Genomic DNA, 16,093 nt, shown 5'->3' with positions numbered 1-16,093 from the left:
TAACTTGTTCGCTAGTGCTAGAAGTTGAACAAACAATGCATCAGTGTTGAGAAACATTTTTGGAGTGGCATAGGTACTTTATACATGTCTTCATGCGAATCTGCTATCCTCAGTTGATAAAAGTAATTTGCACTAATATGTTTTAGACTATTTTGAAATTTACATTTACAAAACTTTTTTCAGCAAATGAACTAAACAAATTGATGACTGAAATACAATGTAACTTCAAATGCCTTGGTCTTCTGGAACCCTACTGTTGGAAGAAGGGAGAGGCTTGTGTTATAAGAGGGTCAGATACCGTGTGGTATCGAGGTAAAGTTACAGAACTTGGTGGTGGTGCTCTCCAGGTAAGTTTGATTATATATCTTACAAATATGTGTGTGTGCACACATGTGTGCACCTGTATGTGTTTAAAAAAAACAAAAAACAAAAAAAAAATCACTCCTTTTGTCATTTGGATGACCTGACTGTCCAGATAATCATTCTGCTTTAAAACTGTAATAATTTTCCATTCTGATTTTCCATTTATTTTAAAGGTGAATTCTATCTGCCTATTTCATTTGTTGTAATTTTCCTGTAGTTCTTCTGTTGATGATAAAGGATCCTAAATAAAAAAGCAATCACCTAAGTAATCCCTTTAAAAGAGGGAAAAAAAAGAAAAAAAAAACTGAATACTTTCATTGTGATCATATGTGCAATGCCTTGAAAGTATTTTTGTTTAGCTTCCACCACCACCACCCCACAAATAGTCACTATCTATTTGTTTAAGCTCTTTCTGCTGCTCAGGTATAGAGCAACTTTTTCTTATTAGCAGTTAGTCTTACCTAATCTCTTGAGTCTGGTTGTGCTCTTTAAATGTAAGTTTCTAACTCTGACACTTCCCTCGTTCACAAAATTAGTATTTCTTCCAGATATTAGTGTTAAACTACTGTAGCTTATTGCACATAAAGGTAGGATCTCTTGCAGGGCAAGTTTAGAGACTTCTAATCCTTCTGATCTATACCAATTCTTTAATTCCCTCCTTATTTCCACTTTGTCACATCTCATACATATCAGCAAACCATTTTATTTCTCTGGAAAAATCAATTCTGTAAATGAACCCTTTCTATGATAAACTTGATTAAAAAAAAGAAAATAAAAATAGGAATTATTTTTGGAAACCATTTTTTTCATATAGGTGCAGTACATAGACCGTGGTTCCATTGAGAAGATCCCCCAGTGTCATCTGTATCCAACTGCCTTGTACACTGATATTCCTCCATTTTGCCTACCATGTGAGCTCTACAAGACAGTACCAGTGAGTAATGCTAAACTTGAAGACTTTCTAGTAGTATTCAGACTGATAGACTGTTTAGTCATATAAAGGTTGAGAGTTATTTGTGGGTATTTTCTGGTATTTTTGCTTGTGTTTGCTGACAAATCTATGAGAACTCAAACAACAGCTGATCAGGATCATTTCAGCAAGGCAGTCTTTAGGCAGAAAATGCCAGATTGCTTTATGAAGTGACTGTGTTTCAAAAACCTCTGTCATTGGGAAAGTTGTCTTGGGAATGAAATCTTTGTGAGAGAGGACACAGCACTAGCTGGCAGGATGGTATTCTCAAGTGACTGTTTTACAGTAGCAGCAACAAGAGGTGTGGCCTGTGCTTCTTAATACAAAATGGCCGGAAAAATGTAAATCTTGATGTCCTGCAAAAGTGTGTGTATCATTCTGAACTCCAGCTGTGCAGGAAACAATCTGTTAGGCTAAACTAATACACATGAATTGTTTCAGGGTTTGTTGCTAGTCTCAGTAAGTGGTTAATACCTAAGTAGCATTTTCATGCTTTATCACATCTTACTCAAATTTGAACTGTCATTTTTTTAATGTAACTTAACAAAACAGCTAGATTATTTTAAGGAAAACTGTTATTTACTGCTATAGACAATTTAATTGATTGAAAGATTAAGAAAGATAGGATTATAGGCCTGCAGGTTGGGATGCAAACAGATATTGCAAGGAAAATATTTAAAGTATTGTGTGTTTTCTTCTCTCTATCTTCAAGTGTAATTCTGTATGTTGGCCTATGTTTCATGTAATTCTGCACACTTACATGATTATGTATATAGTAAGGGTTAGACTTGGCAAGCAGCATCTCTTTCTCAATGACTTCAAGATTTAAAAATTGCTGATCTGCTTTGTCAAACAGTAAAGTCCTGTATACCAAATAGTAAATCATGTTTGTTGTGGACAAATCAAATTAATGGTGTGTGTTTTCAGTGTTAAATTTTTCAATGTTAAGCACGTATTTTCATTTTACTGTTTTAAGAATAATAGTGTTCCTTTTAGCATCTTACTGTTTTGGGTGTTTGTCTTTTCCTCTCACTGAATAGATTGGAAATTTTTGGCAGCAGGATGCAATAGATCTCCTTCAAGAGCTACTTACAGATGAAGAGGTTGAAATACATGTTCAGGTAGCTTCATTCATTCATAAATGAAGAATGAAGCTTACTGTTTTGCCCCCCCCCCCTTTTTTTTTAACTTACATTATAAATACTAGATCAAGTAGCATAACAATAAATACATTTCTTAGACAAAATATTTAATTTGGTCCTCAATCTTTATGCTGTCTGTGAGAGAGAAGGGGAATCAAAGGCTAAAGTTATTTCTCTTATGATTTTTACCTGTGTCATAAATATCAGGCCTTAGATGAGTTCTTTAAAGGTATTGCAGCTTTTTGCTATTGTTTGTATTCTGTGCCGCTGAACTGGCCAGTTTGCATTCTACAAGCCGCTTACCAACATTAGAAATTCTTCTGAATCCAATTTTAACTGATTAAAATTGGGTGAAAATAAGTATGGGCTTAAATTAATATATAATGCTATAGGGAAACGTAAATATCTATCTCCTGTAAAACTTGTGATTTCAGGTAATTTAGCTTGTAATGATAAATTGTGAAGGAAGAGGGTTTATCTTTGAGCAAGCATGAGAGAATGTTTCAGTGTTAGACTGGGTAGTCAGTGCTGCTACTCCAGAGATATGTGCAGTCATACTCCAATTTGTGTCATAATCTTAATAGCCATTCTTACTGGGTTTGTGTCCTTGATGGTACCTGTAGGTACCTACAGTTAATGATACCTATGGGAGTACTATATGGTCCAAAAAATGTGGTACCATACCTATAGTTTTGGTACCTATAGAAACCACAGATTTGAATTTTCTGGCCACTATTTTTAAAACCTCAGTCACGCTTTTACTGTTATAATCTTATTTTGTCTTGTTTAAGTAGGAACTACCAGATAATCCATGGGGCAAATTGTCCATCAGCCTGTATATCGATGGAATGTCACTTTCTTCCCTCATGGCATACCAAAAGCACTGTCTTGTTGAATCTTGTCAGGACTTGTCAAAGCTGGTGAGTGTTTTTTTTTTTTTCTTTTGCTATTGTGATTATTTTGAAATTAAAAAGCATACCAGTTGCTTGTTGTGACCCTTGCTTTTTCTTTTTGTAATAGAAAATTCTTTTTGTATTTCTATACAGTTTTGCAATGTAAATAGTAGTAAGACTAAATATACAGCTCCCTAGCATAATAACGATACATACAGCATGTTGCTAAAATTGTGTGGAATGGTGAATTGCCAAGAGTTTGTTCTTGAACTCCTTTCTGAAAACAGATTTTTGTCTGCACTTCTGTTTAAAGTGTAATTAGTTTCTGTGCTCATCTGAAGCTTACTTTAAAAAGGATAGTAACAGGGTGGTATTTTTATTACTTGAACGGATTAGCAGTTGATGTCAGAAAAGCATTTAAACACAAATTATTGGAAAGGCTGTTTCTTCTTGTCCTTAGTAAGGTACTACTGTTTTTCTGACCTAGCTCATTCAGATCAGGTACACTTCTTAAATTTCAGCTGGGTAATACCTCTTTCTGGGTTTAGTTGTAGAGGCTAAACAGTGAGCCTCACAAGCCAGCTGATACTCCACATTGACTAAAGGAGGTGATTGTTACATAAAGCATAATCATTATGTATTTTACTATTTTATAGTTTTGTAACTTTATTTCGTTATTGCAGATCTGTGCTTTTACGTAAGTGATTTGGTAAGTGCTGTGTTCCATTCGTGTAGGTGTTGTAGTTCTGTTAATAGCGGTACTAAGCTGCTTGTGCAGACCCGTTACACTGTTGCCTTGCTGCAAGTATCTTCTTGTCTTTGAGACACCCTTCTGTTGAGCTGCATAGGTCAGCTTAGGAGCTGGTAGCACTCCAGTCTTCAGTCTTTGTTACCATATGATAATCCTAGCTCCATCGTCATGCAGAAAGCTCCTTAATAGCAGCAGGATATTGGAGAGGGCACCTGAACCCCAAGGGTTCTGGGTGAGCTTACAACAGTGGATCTCATTCTAAGTACACGTATATATACACAAGACCATTATACTGTGGTATTTTTTTGTTTGGGTGGTTTTGAGGGTGTGGGGATTTTGGGGTGGGGGTGGGGGTGAGGTGTTTGGTTTTATGCAACTGTGAGTCAGAACCAGGTAGCCCCAGGCTTCCTTATGCTCACATATTAAGGCATGAGGGACCTGCTTCTTTTGACAGGCAGGGGTTTAATCTGCTTGTTCTTAGCTCAGGCTTAACTAACAAAAGATTTTTCTCACAGATATTTAGAACTACTTTTTCTACAGCAGTTGACTGCAAACTGTTTCCATCCATCTGAACCAAAATCGATTCAAAATTCCTTCTATAGACTACTTCTGTCTTTAACTGAATTCCAGATAAACCCCTTTACTGTGAGGTACTTAAACTTACAGCATTTAAGCTTTGTTCTTTCTTGAGTTGATTAATTTAAATGAATGTCGAACATTGGTGCTGTGTCTTTGAGCAAATGGCCAGACTTTTTCAATTCGCCCCTTGAGGTGACAGGGCTGCTTTTTTTTTTTTTTTTTTTTTNAGTCAATCAGTTATATAAGCCAAGTTCATTCAACCAGCATCTATCTGCCTTCCAAATTACACCAAAGACAATGCTGAGAAGACCTGATGCAAAGCCATCTTTGATATTACTGACTTGTCAATCTGAAAGCTTCCAGCATCACCAGGAGCTGTTCCAGATTCTGTCAGCAATTCTACAGAGAGATCAGTGTCATCTCGGGCAGAGAGAAAAAATCTTTCAGTCCAGCATTGAGAATAAGGCAGAAGCAGCAGCATAAAAAGGGCAGATTTCTCAGGCACTGATACTGTAACCATCTGCATGAATTTCCATCCTAAATGAGGAGAGCGTATAGTGCTGGTGATGGTGCTGTACTACATTCATCATTGCAAATTCAAGCACTGAGATGTCTATGTGGTTTGGCACTTAAACTGCACGAAGGCCGACTCGTCCTGTCCCTGTTCTCCGTTTTTCAGTAGGCAACTAATTTCCTCTAAAAACAATGATCTATATAACTAAAAGACCTGCCAGATACCCTAAGATGTTGTTTCCTGTCAGGAATGCAACAAGACAAGCCTATATGGAGGGGAAAAGTCAAATGATTGCGAACATGTTAAAGGCCAGCTGTGCAGGTCTTAAGTCCCCCCATCTCTGGCATCAGGAAGGTATGCTGTGTCGCTGATGTTTGCAACAAGACTAGTGGAAAAGCATTCTGCAAACTCCTAGAAGGCATTTATGCTTTCTTTCTGGTAATATGAGAGTAAAGTCTAGATACCTTGTCCTTTTCAGGGAAATACAGTATTTGAGTTTTGCCAGAATATCACTTCAGACTTTGTGATCTTAAAGATGTTGTTAAATGCCTCATACTGGTGGTTAGGGTCAAGTAGGCTGTTCATAAAGTTTTTTATGTGGTATAGAATACAACATAACACACTGCAGTGAAGCCTACCATTTACTTTGAATTAAATTTTTCATGCTGAAAGGCAAGAGTGTTTAATCTCCTGAGTTGCCTTACTAAATATACAGAATTCTGCGATGTGTAAATTATGTTGTATAATTTCTGCTATGCCTTTCCAAACATAATAAAGAGCAGTTAATATAAGCCATTTTTATATTTTTAAAGACTAGACACAAAGGCAGAAAGGATGGGGGACAACTTTTTGGAATAGGTGACTCTTAAACATCTCTCGGTGGAACTGGTGGACATCCTTATGGTATTGCTCTCTGAAACTGGACTGTCTATGCCAAAGTATGGTAGATCTAGCAGTAACTGATCTGCTCACAATAAGGAAAGATTGCTAACAATAACAATGATAACAGCAAAAATACTAATGCAGTTCTTTCTTTCAAAAACACGCACAAGAGCTGGCTGAGATAGATATCCACCTGAACTCCCTGCAGTGCACAGTTGGGAACAAGCTGAAATTTCGGTTGATAGTTTGCAGCCAGCTGTAATCAGATTGCCTGTCACAGTGTTTTTGACTGTTTTGCAGAATTCTGCTGTTTAGTTTGGCATATATATCTACAATACAGCCAGACAAGGGGCTGTTCAGACATCCTTTCTTTACTAGTACATCATTTAGCAAGATTTTCTTTAACTCTTCGGAGAAAACACTTTCGCGGGAAGAGGTATTTTTTCCTGTTAAGGCTGAGGTACATAAAGGTTTATGTATTCTGTCTTGTGTCAGGTGCTACAGAAAATATGGGTTGGACTTCATTGCTTTATTTTGCAGTTATAYGTTTCTGGTTGCTTCCATGTTGCTTTTTGTTCTGGATCAAGTTTTGGATGTAGTAAAGTCCATTCATTAAATAGATATATAAAGACATCTTTATTTTAGAGAAATTGGTACCTTTTGTTATGTGTTTTATTAAAGTACCAGAGAGAATAGGAGCTGTACTCATGAGCTAGAACCTGGCTGAACTATGTGCTATACAGACACATCATTATAAGGACATCATTTAATGCGCTAAAGCTTATTTTGTCGTGAACCAAATGACTTAATGGCATGTAGAACTGAAACTGTGAAGTTATCTGGCACTAGAAGCAGACGCACTGCAGCATGCTGTGTTGGTTAAACAATACCTATCTGTATTTTGCAAAATCTATTATGTTGTAAAAGGAGTGATAATTCTTGTGGCAAAGGAGTTAAATTACTCTGTCTTTTGCCAAAGAGAGAATTTTTTCTCTGGCAAACAGCAGGAGTGTAGGGCATTCAGGTTAATCTGTGCCAGTTAGTTGCTTTTACTTTAGTTTTTCTTCCTAAGTATTCTAAGCTTTCTTTCCAAGTATTTTATCTCTTTAAAGGGAATCAATATTTCAGTCTTTTTTGCATTAATGGCAAACAAGTTAGCATGTCAGCACATTAGGACCATTTCTGAGATTATCTTCTTTATATTTTAGAAGTGTTTATTAAATAGTTCAGTTCTTTTAGCTAAAACTTTTCTAAAAAAACTAATAACAATCCAAAGAAATTGATACATATATTTTTTTCTATCAGACACATTGTTTACATTATTAGATAATTCCTCTCATCAGAAGTCATAAAAAGGTCAGTTTGCAGTTTATTACTAAATGTGAATGTTGACTAAAGTCTGTCTTGGTCTAGGAATTGCTTGAAGGAGATGTTCCTGTTCTGCCTCCATATACATTGCCTTCACTACCTGTTCCAGGAGATACCTTTCCTGTCAGAGTTACCCATCTTGTGTCCCCTAAAGAGGTATGTTTCATAAATGTCTCAAATATTGTAGACAGGCATGTTGCAGTTTCGAGCTAGTGAACAAGATATTATGGCTAACAATTGTAGACAATATAAAGAAGTATCACTGAGGTGGCAAAATGCTACTTATTTATTGATACTGATGGTTGCGTAGTGCAGCTGTTGGTTAAACTATTATTTCAAATGTCCTAATGTATTTTTTTCTGAAAGCAGAGAAATTAATACTGCACATTTCTCTAAAAATTGAATTTTTGGAATCACGTCTGGTATTTATTCATCTTGTATGATAAGAAAATAGATCACTGGATTTTTACTTGACAGAATGACAATGCTTTTCTCTTCTGTATCCTCCAAAAACTAAATTACTGGAATATACATTGAAATATGAACATTTTCTAGCTGTTAGAATGGAGCTGTTTGTCTTTGGTCAGTGATTCAGCATTGATTTTTTGCAAACCCAAGCAGCTTCCCTCTAGTAGCTTCCTAGACAAAAGACTGAGTGTAATGCTGATTGATTAGTTAAAAGATTCATATGCAGACCTTGAGTGTTGAATCAAATCTGAAAGCAGGAAGTAGTAAGAAGCTGATAGTGTCACAGAATCTAAAATCTTTTAAGTGGGTTGACTTATGTTGAACTACTCAAAAGTTTGTTGTTCTGGTAAATATGTAAACCAAATAATTGGTTTTATGGTACTCAAGTGATTGTTTTAAATTCAGTGTTGTGGTCTAACATTAATTTACCACACTTATTTCCTTAAAGAAATATATATATCTCCAAAAACAATGTACAAACTGAATATATTCATCTGTTTTGACTAAGTACAAGACAGAAGTGTTTGTTCACCTTAGTGAAGGACTTTTCTTCGATTATCTGTTCTGTTTCCTTTCTTACTGGAGAAGTGATATAATCAACATTTTGGGTTCATTTTGTGTAAAAGATTTGAATTCTTTTGCTTTTGATCAGGATAAATGCTGGGAAATGTTAGATCTTGCTTTTGATTCCTGTAGATTTAGGTAGCATTTGCTTGATAGAATCGTGGCTTGATAAATATTATATATAAATTAGAAAATTAAAGTTAATCTTACTGATTGCTGGTGAATCATGATTGTAAGTTTAAAAAAAAAATTTTTTTTACTCATTAATTACTCATTAAGTTAGTAGAATATCATAGTATTCTGAAATGGCTCTGTAAAAAAGATAAAGATTTTAGTTTAGTTAGAAAATCTTTCCAGGTAGGTAAGCTAAAATCTACATACTAATTTTTATATATAGTGTTTAAATTTCCATTTCCTTGACCTACAGCATTATACTGATGACCAAATTATAAACTTGGTGAATGGAATGTCAAAAAGTTTGTTTCTTCTGTCATTAATTTTAAAATTAATCTTTGGGTTTGCCATTATGAAGCATGAATATTACCAGGTAGCGTGAGGAAGGAATCCTGATTAGACACAACTCTGTATATCCTATATAGGTACGCTCTCTAATGTGTATATTTCTTACATTCTTACTTTTTGACATTATGAGAGGTGGTGTTTTAGTGACCCTCTTTTATTTTGGGAAAATTTTTGATATAAATGTGAAATTATTCATAATAGGTTGAGGAAAGAAGAAATAAGGGAGAGAGGCAATGCTGAATCTTTCCAAGATGGGAACAAGTATCCTTCTAATAATCTTTAATCACTGATGAAATTTGAAAATTACAAGTCTGCAAAAATTATGAGAGCTTTTTCTCTGAATAGGTATATATTTGCCTTGATCCTTCCAAGAGCCTTAAAAAACCATCTAACACAGACAGAGATGCCAACAGCAGCTCTGCATTGGAGAGCCTTGATGAAGCCCTGAAGTGGTGCAATAAAAATGTGGATTTTCTTCCTCCTCTAACAAACTTCAGAACAGGTATATTAGAGTGTTTATTTCCCCTGTTGTTTCATGTGTTTGTACAAAAGGCTGAAATTATTTTGGAGGAATAGAAATAATTATGTTTCTTTGCATCTTTAAATAAAACTCACTTGGAGAGTAAGAAATAATCCCACTATTCTCCTATGTTCGTACTTTGCATGAAATTGAGACTTCTGTCTCATCTTGTTCTACTAGAAAATGATGGAAAGAACTCACGTTTCTGTGATGCCTGACAAAGCTTATGAACTGAGTTCAGATTGCAAATGCTGATAAACTTTTATGACAGTAACAAAATTCCTCCCTTAAGGTGACTGTCGCTGAAGCTATAGCTATGTAAGTCTTGCTACTAAATATTCAAAAGACACAAGTTGTATACAGAAAATCATGTAACCAAAAGCTTAAAATTATGTGAACCCTAGGGAGTGTCACTTTACTTTAATTCTGGATTTCTCAATTTAGGCAAAAGAAGGACTTTCATTCTCTCATCCACAATTGCTGGGCCTACAGCAACATAAAGCTTACGGGTCTAGAGCTTTGTGAAGAAACAAGTTATTGCTAGGACCAATCAGGAGAATTCAGCTTGAGCTTTTAGACAACACCTGCCTCTTTTTCCTCAAGACTATGTCTATCAGACGGTTCTTTTTAGATTGATCTGTTTACTAACTGGAATATGTAAGTGAGTCAAAGTAAGAGTTTAGATGTTAGATGGGTTGGTTCGCTATCTTTACCAAGCAATTTTCTATTAAGTCTCTTGGTTGCCATATGAGGTGCAGAGACTTGACTTAAATTGCATAGTAATGACTGTGAATTGGAGCGCAGAGAGAATTGGAGGATGCGTAGAATAAAATAGCAATATGAAGTAGAGAAAGAAGAAAAAGTTGAAAATACCAGTCGTGCAATAAAACTGATTTTAAAGTGCATTTTGAGAATATGTTGGGKTTTTTTTTTTTTTCTTTTTACAGAAATGCCTTGCCTTGTTGAATACAATGATGGTTTATGGTATAGAGCGAAGCTCCTTGCTGTTAAAGAATTTGACCCTGTTAAGGTCCTGATTCAATTTGTTGACTATGGTAATTTTTCAGTTGTCCCAGCCAGCAGGTAAATATATGAATATATAAATATATAAACTTACATTTAYATATATATGTGTGTGTGTATGTATTATATATAATGTATATAACATTCACTTGTTTATAAATAAATGTGTGTTTGTAAATATAAAGATATGTTATATGCTGTATATTTGTGTATAATTATAGATATATTATAAATAGTATTAAATTTCAGTTGGAGAGAAAGCTGGTTGGCTGGTTAAATGAGTTTCTGTCTACAGAGAGGTAGATTGTGCACCTGCCTCTCTTTCTCAAGTAGTTATGTTGACCCATTATTGTAATATCTGACTGCTCCATCATCTTTGGGGTACTTGCTTCACAACCTGTGAAATAGGCTTGGGTTTATAGTCTGCTTTTGCACCTGAGAAGTTTGCACRAAATAGGGATGGAACCCTCCAGGTGTAGACATTCCTCAGCTGGTCCTGTGAGACTGCTTAGCTCACATGTAAGCAAGGTACAGTCTGTACAGGAGACAGCTGGGGAATAAATAAGGAAGGGTCTGAGTGGGCCACACCCCATGTTGCTTGTGTGGAAAATAGAAATTCAAATTCCTGTTCTGCTTGGTGCTGAGCCAGTCTGGGAACTGCTTCTCTGCCCCCCCTCCCCCCCCCAGATGCCAGCTAAGTGTCTCAAACACCCAGGCTTTTGGGTTCCCTAAGCTTCTCTAAATTTTCTCTGTTGCGATTCTTTTACTTTGTATAAATCTTAATCATATAAACTTGCTTTAGAGATCACTGAAGTATCTACAGGTCTGTGCTTAACATGAGGCAAAATGGGGATTTGAACTGAGTACCTGCTTCCCAAACTACTAGGGTTTTGGGGAGAGGCTTTGTTTTGTTTCAGGGTTGCACTTCCTGCTCTGCTTCTGCCTCTTGCTTCTTGGATGGAGAGAGAGTGAAGTGGGAGATAATATAAAATTAATATCTATTTTCAGTAATTTGACTAGGACGCTTCAAGGAATAGCACTTCTGACTGCAAAGGTCCCTGTCATTTTCCAGACGCACCAGTTTTGGAGCCTGTGTTGTGGTTCCTGGTTACCTTGCGTGACTTGCTTTTTGCATTTCTTGCTCAAATCTGTGCAGGCACTTGAGTCTCCTCCCCAGGCACTGTGATGGGAGCTGGTGCGCCTAACAGTCTGAGGGCTCTGTGTGATGCTCGTCTGCCTCTTGAGTGTTACCGTGCTGAACTCCTCTAGAGAACCTAGCCCTAACCAAATTGTTCAGTATGATACCGGCAGGTTTTTGTAGAGCAGTTACTCTGATTCCAGTTTCTAGACCTTTACTTGACTGCACTAAGCTCTCCTTCTGTCCTTATGAACTGTTTAGCTTGACAGATAGTTCCAGGCAAATGTTTTCATTTTGTTTTAGACTGCGTCAGATACCTTCTCATCTGCTGCATTATCCTGTTCAGGCAGTACGAGCTCTGTTGGCTGGCTTTAGGCCTCCTGTGTGTGATAAAAACAAGAAAAGAATTCCTTACTGCCCCGAATGGAGCATGGAAGCATTGTGGGCTATGATGGAGTGCATTGAAGGAAAACAGCTCTCTGCTTCCATACTTGTGAGAAACCTTTTTCTTTTAGCTCTTGCTTGGCCTAAAATTCTTATTAGCAGTCTTAGTATAATTTCTGAGTATTTGTTTTATTGTGAGCCCTATTAATTTAAAGAAGAAAAAAAATGAACCTTTTACTGTGCAGGTACCACTGATGAAGAGAGGAAATCATGCATCTTTTTTCTTAATCCCATTGATTAAAAACTTTCTGAGCATTCCTGTTATTTAAAACCAGTTTCCTTTTACTACAAAGAGAAATATTCTTTACGTTCACAATTCCATTTGGGCTGAGAGTATAGCTGGTAGAGTGAATTTTACTACTGGTTGGCTTTTGAGATTTGAACCTGTTTTTGTCATGCTGCTTAAAACTGTGTCAACTCCTGGTTTTCAGGCTGTTTCACCAGAGGTCACCATTTCTTTGTATGATGATGATCAGAACCTAGTTCATMTGAAGCTGATAGAATTGGGATTTGCAGATATGGATGAGTAATGTGTAAGTACAGTGAATAAGAACTACAAATTCATAGCATTATGAAGGGCATTATTTCAAAAGTTTTAAGGAAAGGACTAAATTGTCACTGTAATATAAATTTATCACAACTAGAAGTCTTTACTGATGTGGGGTGGGTTTTTTTTGTTTGTTTAAACTTAGGTAAGCTTTCTGATTTTCAAATGAGTTTAAATGTTGGGGGGGGACTATAAAGGATAAATATTAAATATTTTGACCAGATTTTTTTTACCATGATCCCTGCTACGGACACTTCCACCTTTCTAAAAAGCTGTTATTCTCTGCAGAGAATTTTTTTTTTTAACTTGCAAATTACTGAAGCCCACAGTATAGTTTTAAGAATCAACAGGGACTGAAACAAAGAGAGCTAAGTTCAGGCAATGTAACAGGAAGAGCTTTTGCTACTAATCATTGAAGAAGAAAAATTGCAGATGGTTGGCAGTGTATGCTACCCACAGTCATAACAAGTTGTTCATTATGAGCATTTTATCTCCATGTTCTGTGCCAGTGGTTCTCAGACTGAGATCCATGATATTGTGATAAAATTTACTGATATCCATACATTTAGTCAAACATGGACAAATTTAGTGAAAAGCTTCACTGCCATATGGTAGCTGCAAAAAATACTGAGGACTGATAATGATGTAATTCTCAAATTTTTTTGCCCAGCACTACTTTAGTCCTTTTCCTTTCCCTTTAATGAGCTCTCTTCTGATCTACTTTTATAGATAATACTCTCTAGACTTCTGAATCTTGAAATAGCAAAACTGTATATTTACATTTCAATCATTCTTTACCTTAGAGCCTTAAATATTGTCTTGTGATATCCTTTTTATAAGAGTATATGAAATAAATGTAGAGAAATAAAGAACTAGATATAAGAGCTAATGCTGGGCACACTTGTTTAAATTATCTCCTTTTAGAAGACTTAAGAGAAGGTGATAGTCTTATTCCTGTGATGTAACTCAAGTTTGTGTTTCAGGCATATTTGGTGACAGACTTCTCCAGTACTGGCGTCTTAATCAAGAACGAAAATGGGGGGGGGAGGATTGTTACTTTATCCCCCCCCCCCCCGAATGCACTTGTATTGCTATGTTTCCTGTTTTCAGAAGTGTTCAGATTCATGTGTTTTGTGTGTCCTTGCACTTCCTCCCCACTCCCAGAGATGCAGCATTCATTTGAAAGGTGTTAGAATAAACACTAGCTTGCTGAACATGCATCTGAAAGTTTGGTTTTTGGGTGTTTTTTTGTTTGTTTGTTACTGGTATAGTCAGTAAGGTTTTTTGGATGTGCCTTTATTGTGCTAGTGTAGTGTGTTTTTTACGTTTGGAGCTCAGCCTCTGCAGTTTCCTCGTGGAGAGTTTTGTCTAGATTAGCAAGGAAAAAAGTACAGGAAATCAGTGTAGTAAAATTCAAGTCTTAATGTCATACAAGGCGAAGGTGATACTCCTTTTAAACAAAACTGGTTTCATCTACTCGGTCATTTGCTTAGAGATCTTCATAGCACTCACCCCCACTTCCTCACAAGCACCTAAGTACACGTATCTAGCTGGGTTGGCCAGGATTGCTCACCTGCAACGCAGAGGACAAGCCATGAATCCTCATTACAACAAGCTGGGTCTTGGATAGGTCTTCTGTACCTACTAGGAAACCGCATTACTATGGCAAGAGTATTTTGCTTCAGTCTTGCTTGCTTGATCCTCCACAAATCTTGGGCAAGGTTTCTGTCCACTTTGTGTTTCCTTATKTGGGTATTTTTAAGGGCTACAGTCTGACCTCCTGTTTGGAATAGCAGAAGGGGGAATGGCACTTACACTGAAAATAGAAGGACAACATTAAGGTACAATGGAGTGTAAGTTCTCTTAATACAGACAACACTTTTTGTGTTCACTAGTGCCGGCTGTAAATCCTCTCCTTGATTATCAATACATGCTCTTATTTTAAACCTTTATCTATATTGTTTCTTCAGGTACTTCTACAAAGAAACACTTCCATTCCTATAAATCTTAGTATTTGTTAGAAGTATCTTCAAAAGGATAACAGCTCCATTTGAGTACCTTCTTGCAGGGGGTGGGGTGAAAATATGTTTTAACAGCCTTTTACCACTTGAACTGCTTTTGCTACTTCATTGCAATCAGAGAACCTATGGCAGAAGTGTCTCCTTTTTGCCTTTGTAAAGATTAGAAAAAGGTGTGTTATCTTTCACAGCAAATACTTCTTGAGCTGAACAAATATGATTTAATCTCTCCCCCTTTGTCCATTGTGTTAGTAACTGGAACTGAACTGGTCGGGGGGGGGGGGAGGTTGCCCTTGGTCTTCTGCCAATTTAGCAAGCTGACCTGAGTTACAGAGATAGCAAGATTGTCCCTTTTAGGCTGCTGTATCAGACCAGCTTGTGTTATTGAATTATACCCTTATGCTTGTCCCTTCACTCAAGATCACATGAAAGCAAGAGCAGAACATTTTTATCTCTGGAATTCACAGCATGCCTGTTCTGTAGCAGGAACATTGCGTGGTTTTAGTACATATCTGGTCTACATCATTTCTGAGAATATGTGCTATGCTCTTGCTAATATCCTATAGAGCTGTTGTGTGGTATCTTCAGAAACTGATGTTTGTCACCTTACTTTCATTAAAAAATTGATAAGGGCCTTAAAAGGCAGCTCTTATGTAATTCTGATCTCTTGAAGACTGCCAGAAAGCATGTGAACTCTCAACCAAGCAGCTTCTACTTAGGAATAAGCAAGTGAGTGTAGTTCCACTACTACAAGTTGCCTTACCCCTTGAGTAAGGGCACAGGCTGTAACTACAGAGCTTTGCTTTCCATAAGGAGAAAGGGGGGCCTGGGGGAAAGAAGGTGAAAGTCATCTAAGCAAAAGGTAAAGAATGAAGCAAACTTTTCAGCGTCTGCTGCAATGCAGCAGACACACTGACAGTAATGACAGCTTGTCTGTGGACTCTAGGGAATTCTTAAAGACAAATCAGCTTATAAAACTCTCAGGCAAAAAAAGAGGATGAGATGACCCTTGTTGACTACAGATGTTTCCCTCCACTTTTTTCATGAGTATCTGGGAAATTGAGCTATCCCACAGTCCCACCCTGTCCTAGCCTTATGAATAAAGCTGAACATTTACGGAACTTACTTTGGGATCTGTTTCCTAATTACGGGATGAAAAGCAAATAAGCTAATGAAGGAAGAAAAAGAATAGTCTATGGCTGAGTGAAAAGAAATACTGACACTCATTCATTCTTTTAAGTCCAGTGGTAAAGAAAACCAATACCTAGTCTAAGTCTGGAATAATTCCCTAATTCCAGTCTTCTACAGTATTCTACAGCTCATAGGAGTTCCAGCAACACAGCCTTTTAGCTTAAAGTGTCTTTTCCCTTAGGCCTCTAACATAACT

General features: G+C 36.7%; 2 protein-coding genes across 3 annotated transcripts in view; one reads left to right on the top strand and one right to left on the bottom strand.

The window, feature by feature from the left end:
- Positions 1–13,737, top strand: part of RNF17 (ring finger protein 17) — a 58,838-nt gene extending 45,101 nt beyond the window's left edge. The window contains exons 28-37 of the mRNA XM_026070537.1: positions 184–347; positions 1,178–1,297; positions 2,374–2,454; positions 3,270–3,395; positions 7,508–7,618; positions 9,362–9,518; positions 10,484–10,619; positions 12,001–12,190; positions 12,573–12,674; positions 13,672–13,737. Coding sequence (XP_025926322.1) covers positions 184–347; positions 1,178–1,297; positions 2,374–2,454; positions 3,270–3,395; positions 7,508–7,618; positions 9,362–9,518; positions 10,484–10,619; positions 12,001–12,190; positions 12,573–12,671 — 1,184 coding nt within the window. The 3' untranslated portion in view covers positions 12,672–12,674; positions 13,672–13,737. The remainder of the gene's footprint in view (positions 1–183; positions 348–1,177; positions 1,298–2,373; positions 2,455–3,269; positions 3,396–7,507; positions 7,619–9,361; positions 9,519–10,483; positions 10,620–12,000; positions 12,191–12,572; positions 12,675–13,671) is intronic.
- PSPC1 (paraspeckle component 1) overlaps positions 1–16,093 on the bottom strand; it is a 592,911-nt gene that overhangs the window by 411,311 nt on the left and 165,507 nt on the right. The gene's annotated exons all lie outside the window — the stretch shown is intronic.

Source organism: Apteryx rowi, unplaced genomic scaffold, assembly GCF_003343035.1.
Source record: "Apteryx rowi isolate R43461 unplaced genomic scaffold, aptRow1 scaffold_311, whole genome shotgun sequence".
In the NCBI taxonomy this organism is placed as follows: Eukaryota; Metazoa; Chordata; class Aves; order Apterygiformes; family Apterygidae; genus Apteryx; species Apteryx rowi.
Note: the sequence above shows the minus strand (reverse complement) of the source record. Positions and strands in the feature narration are given on the sequence as shown.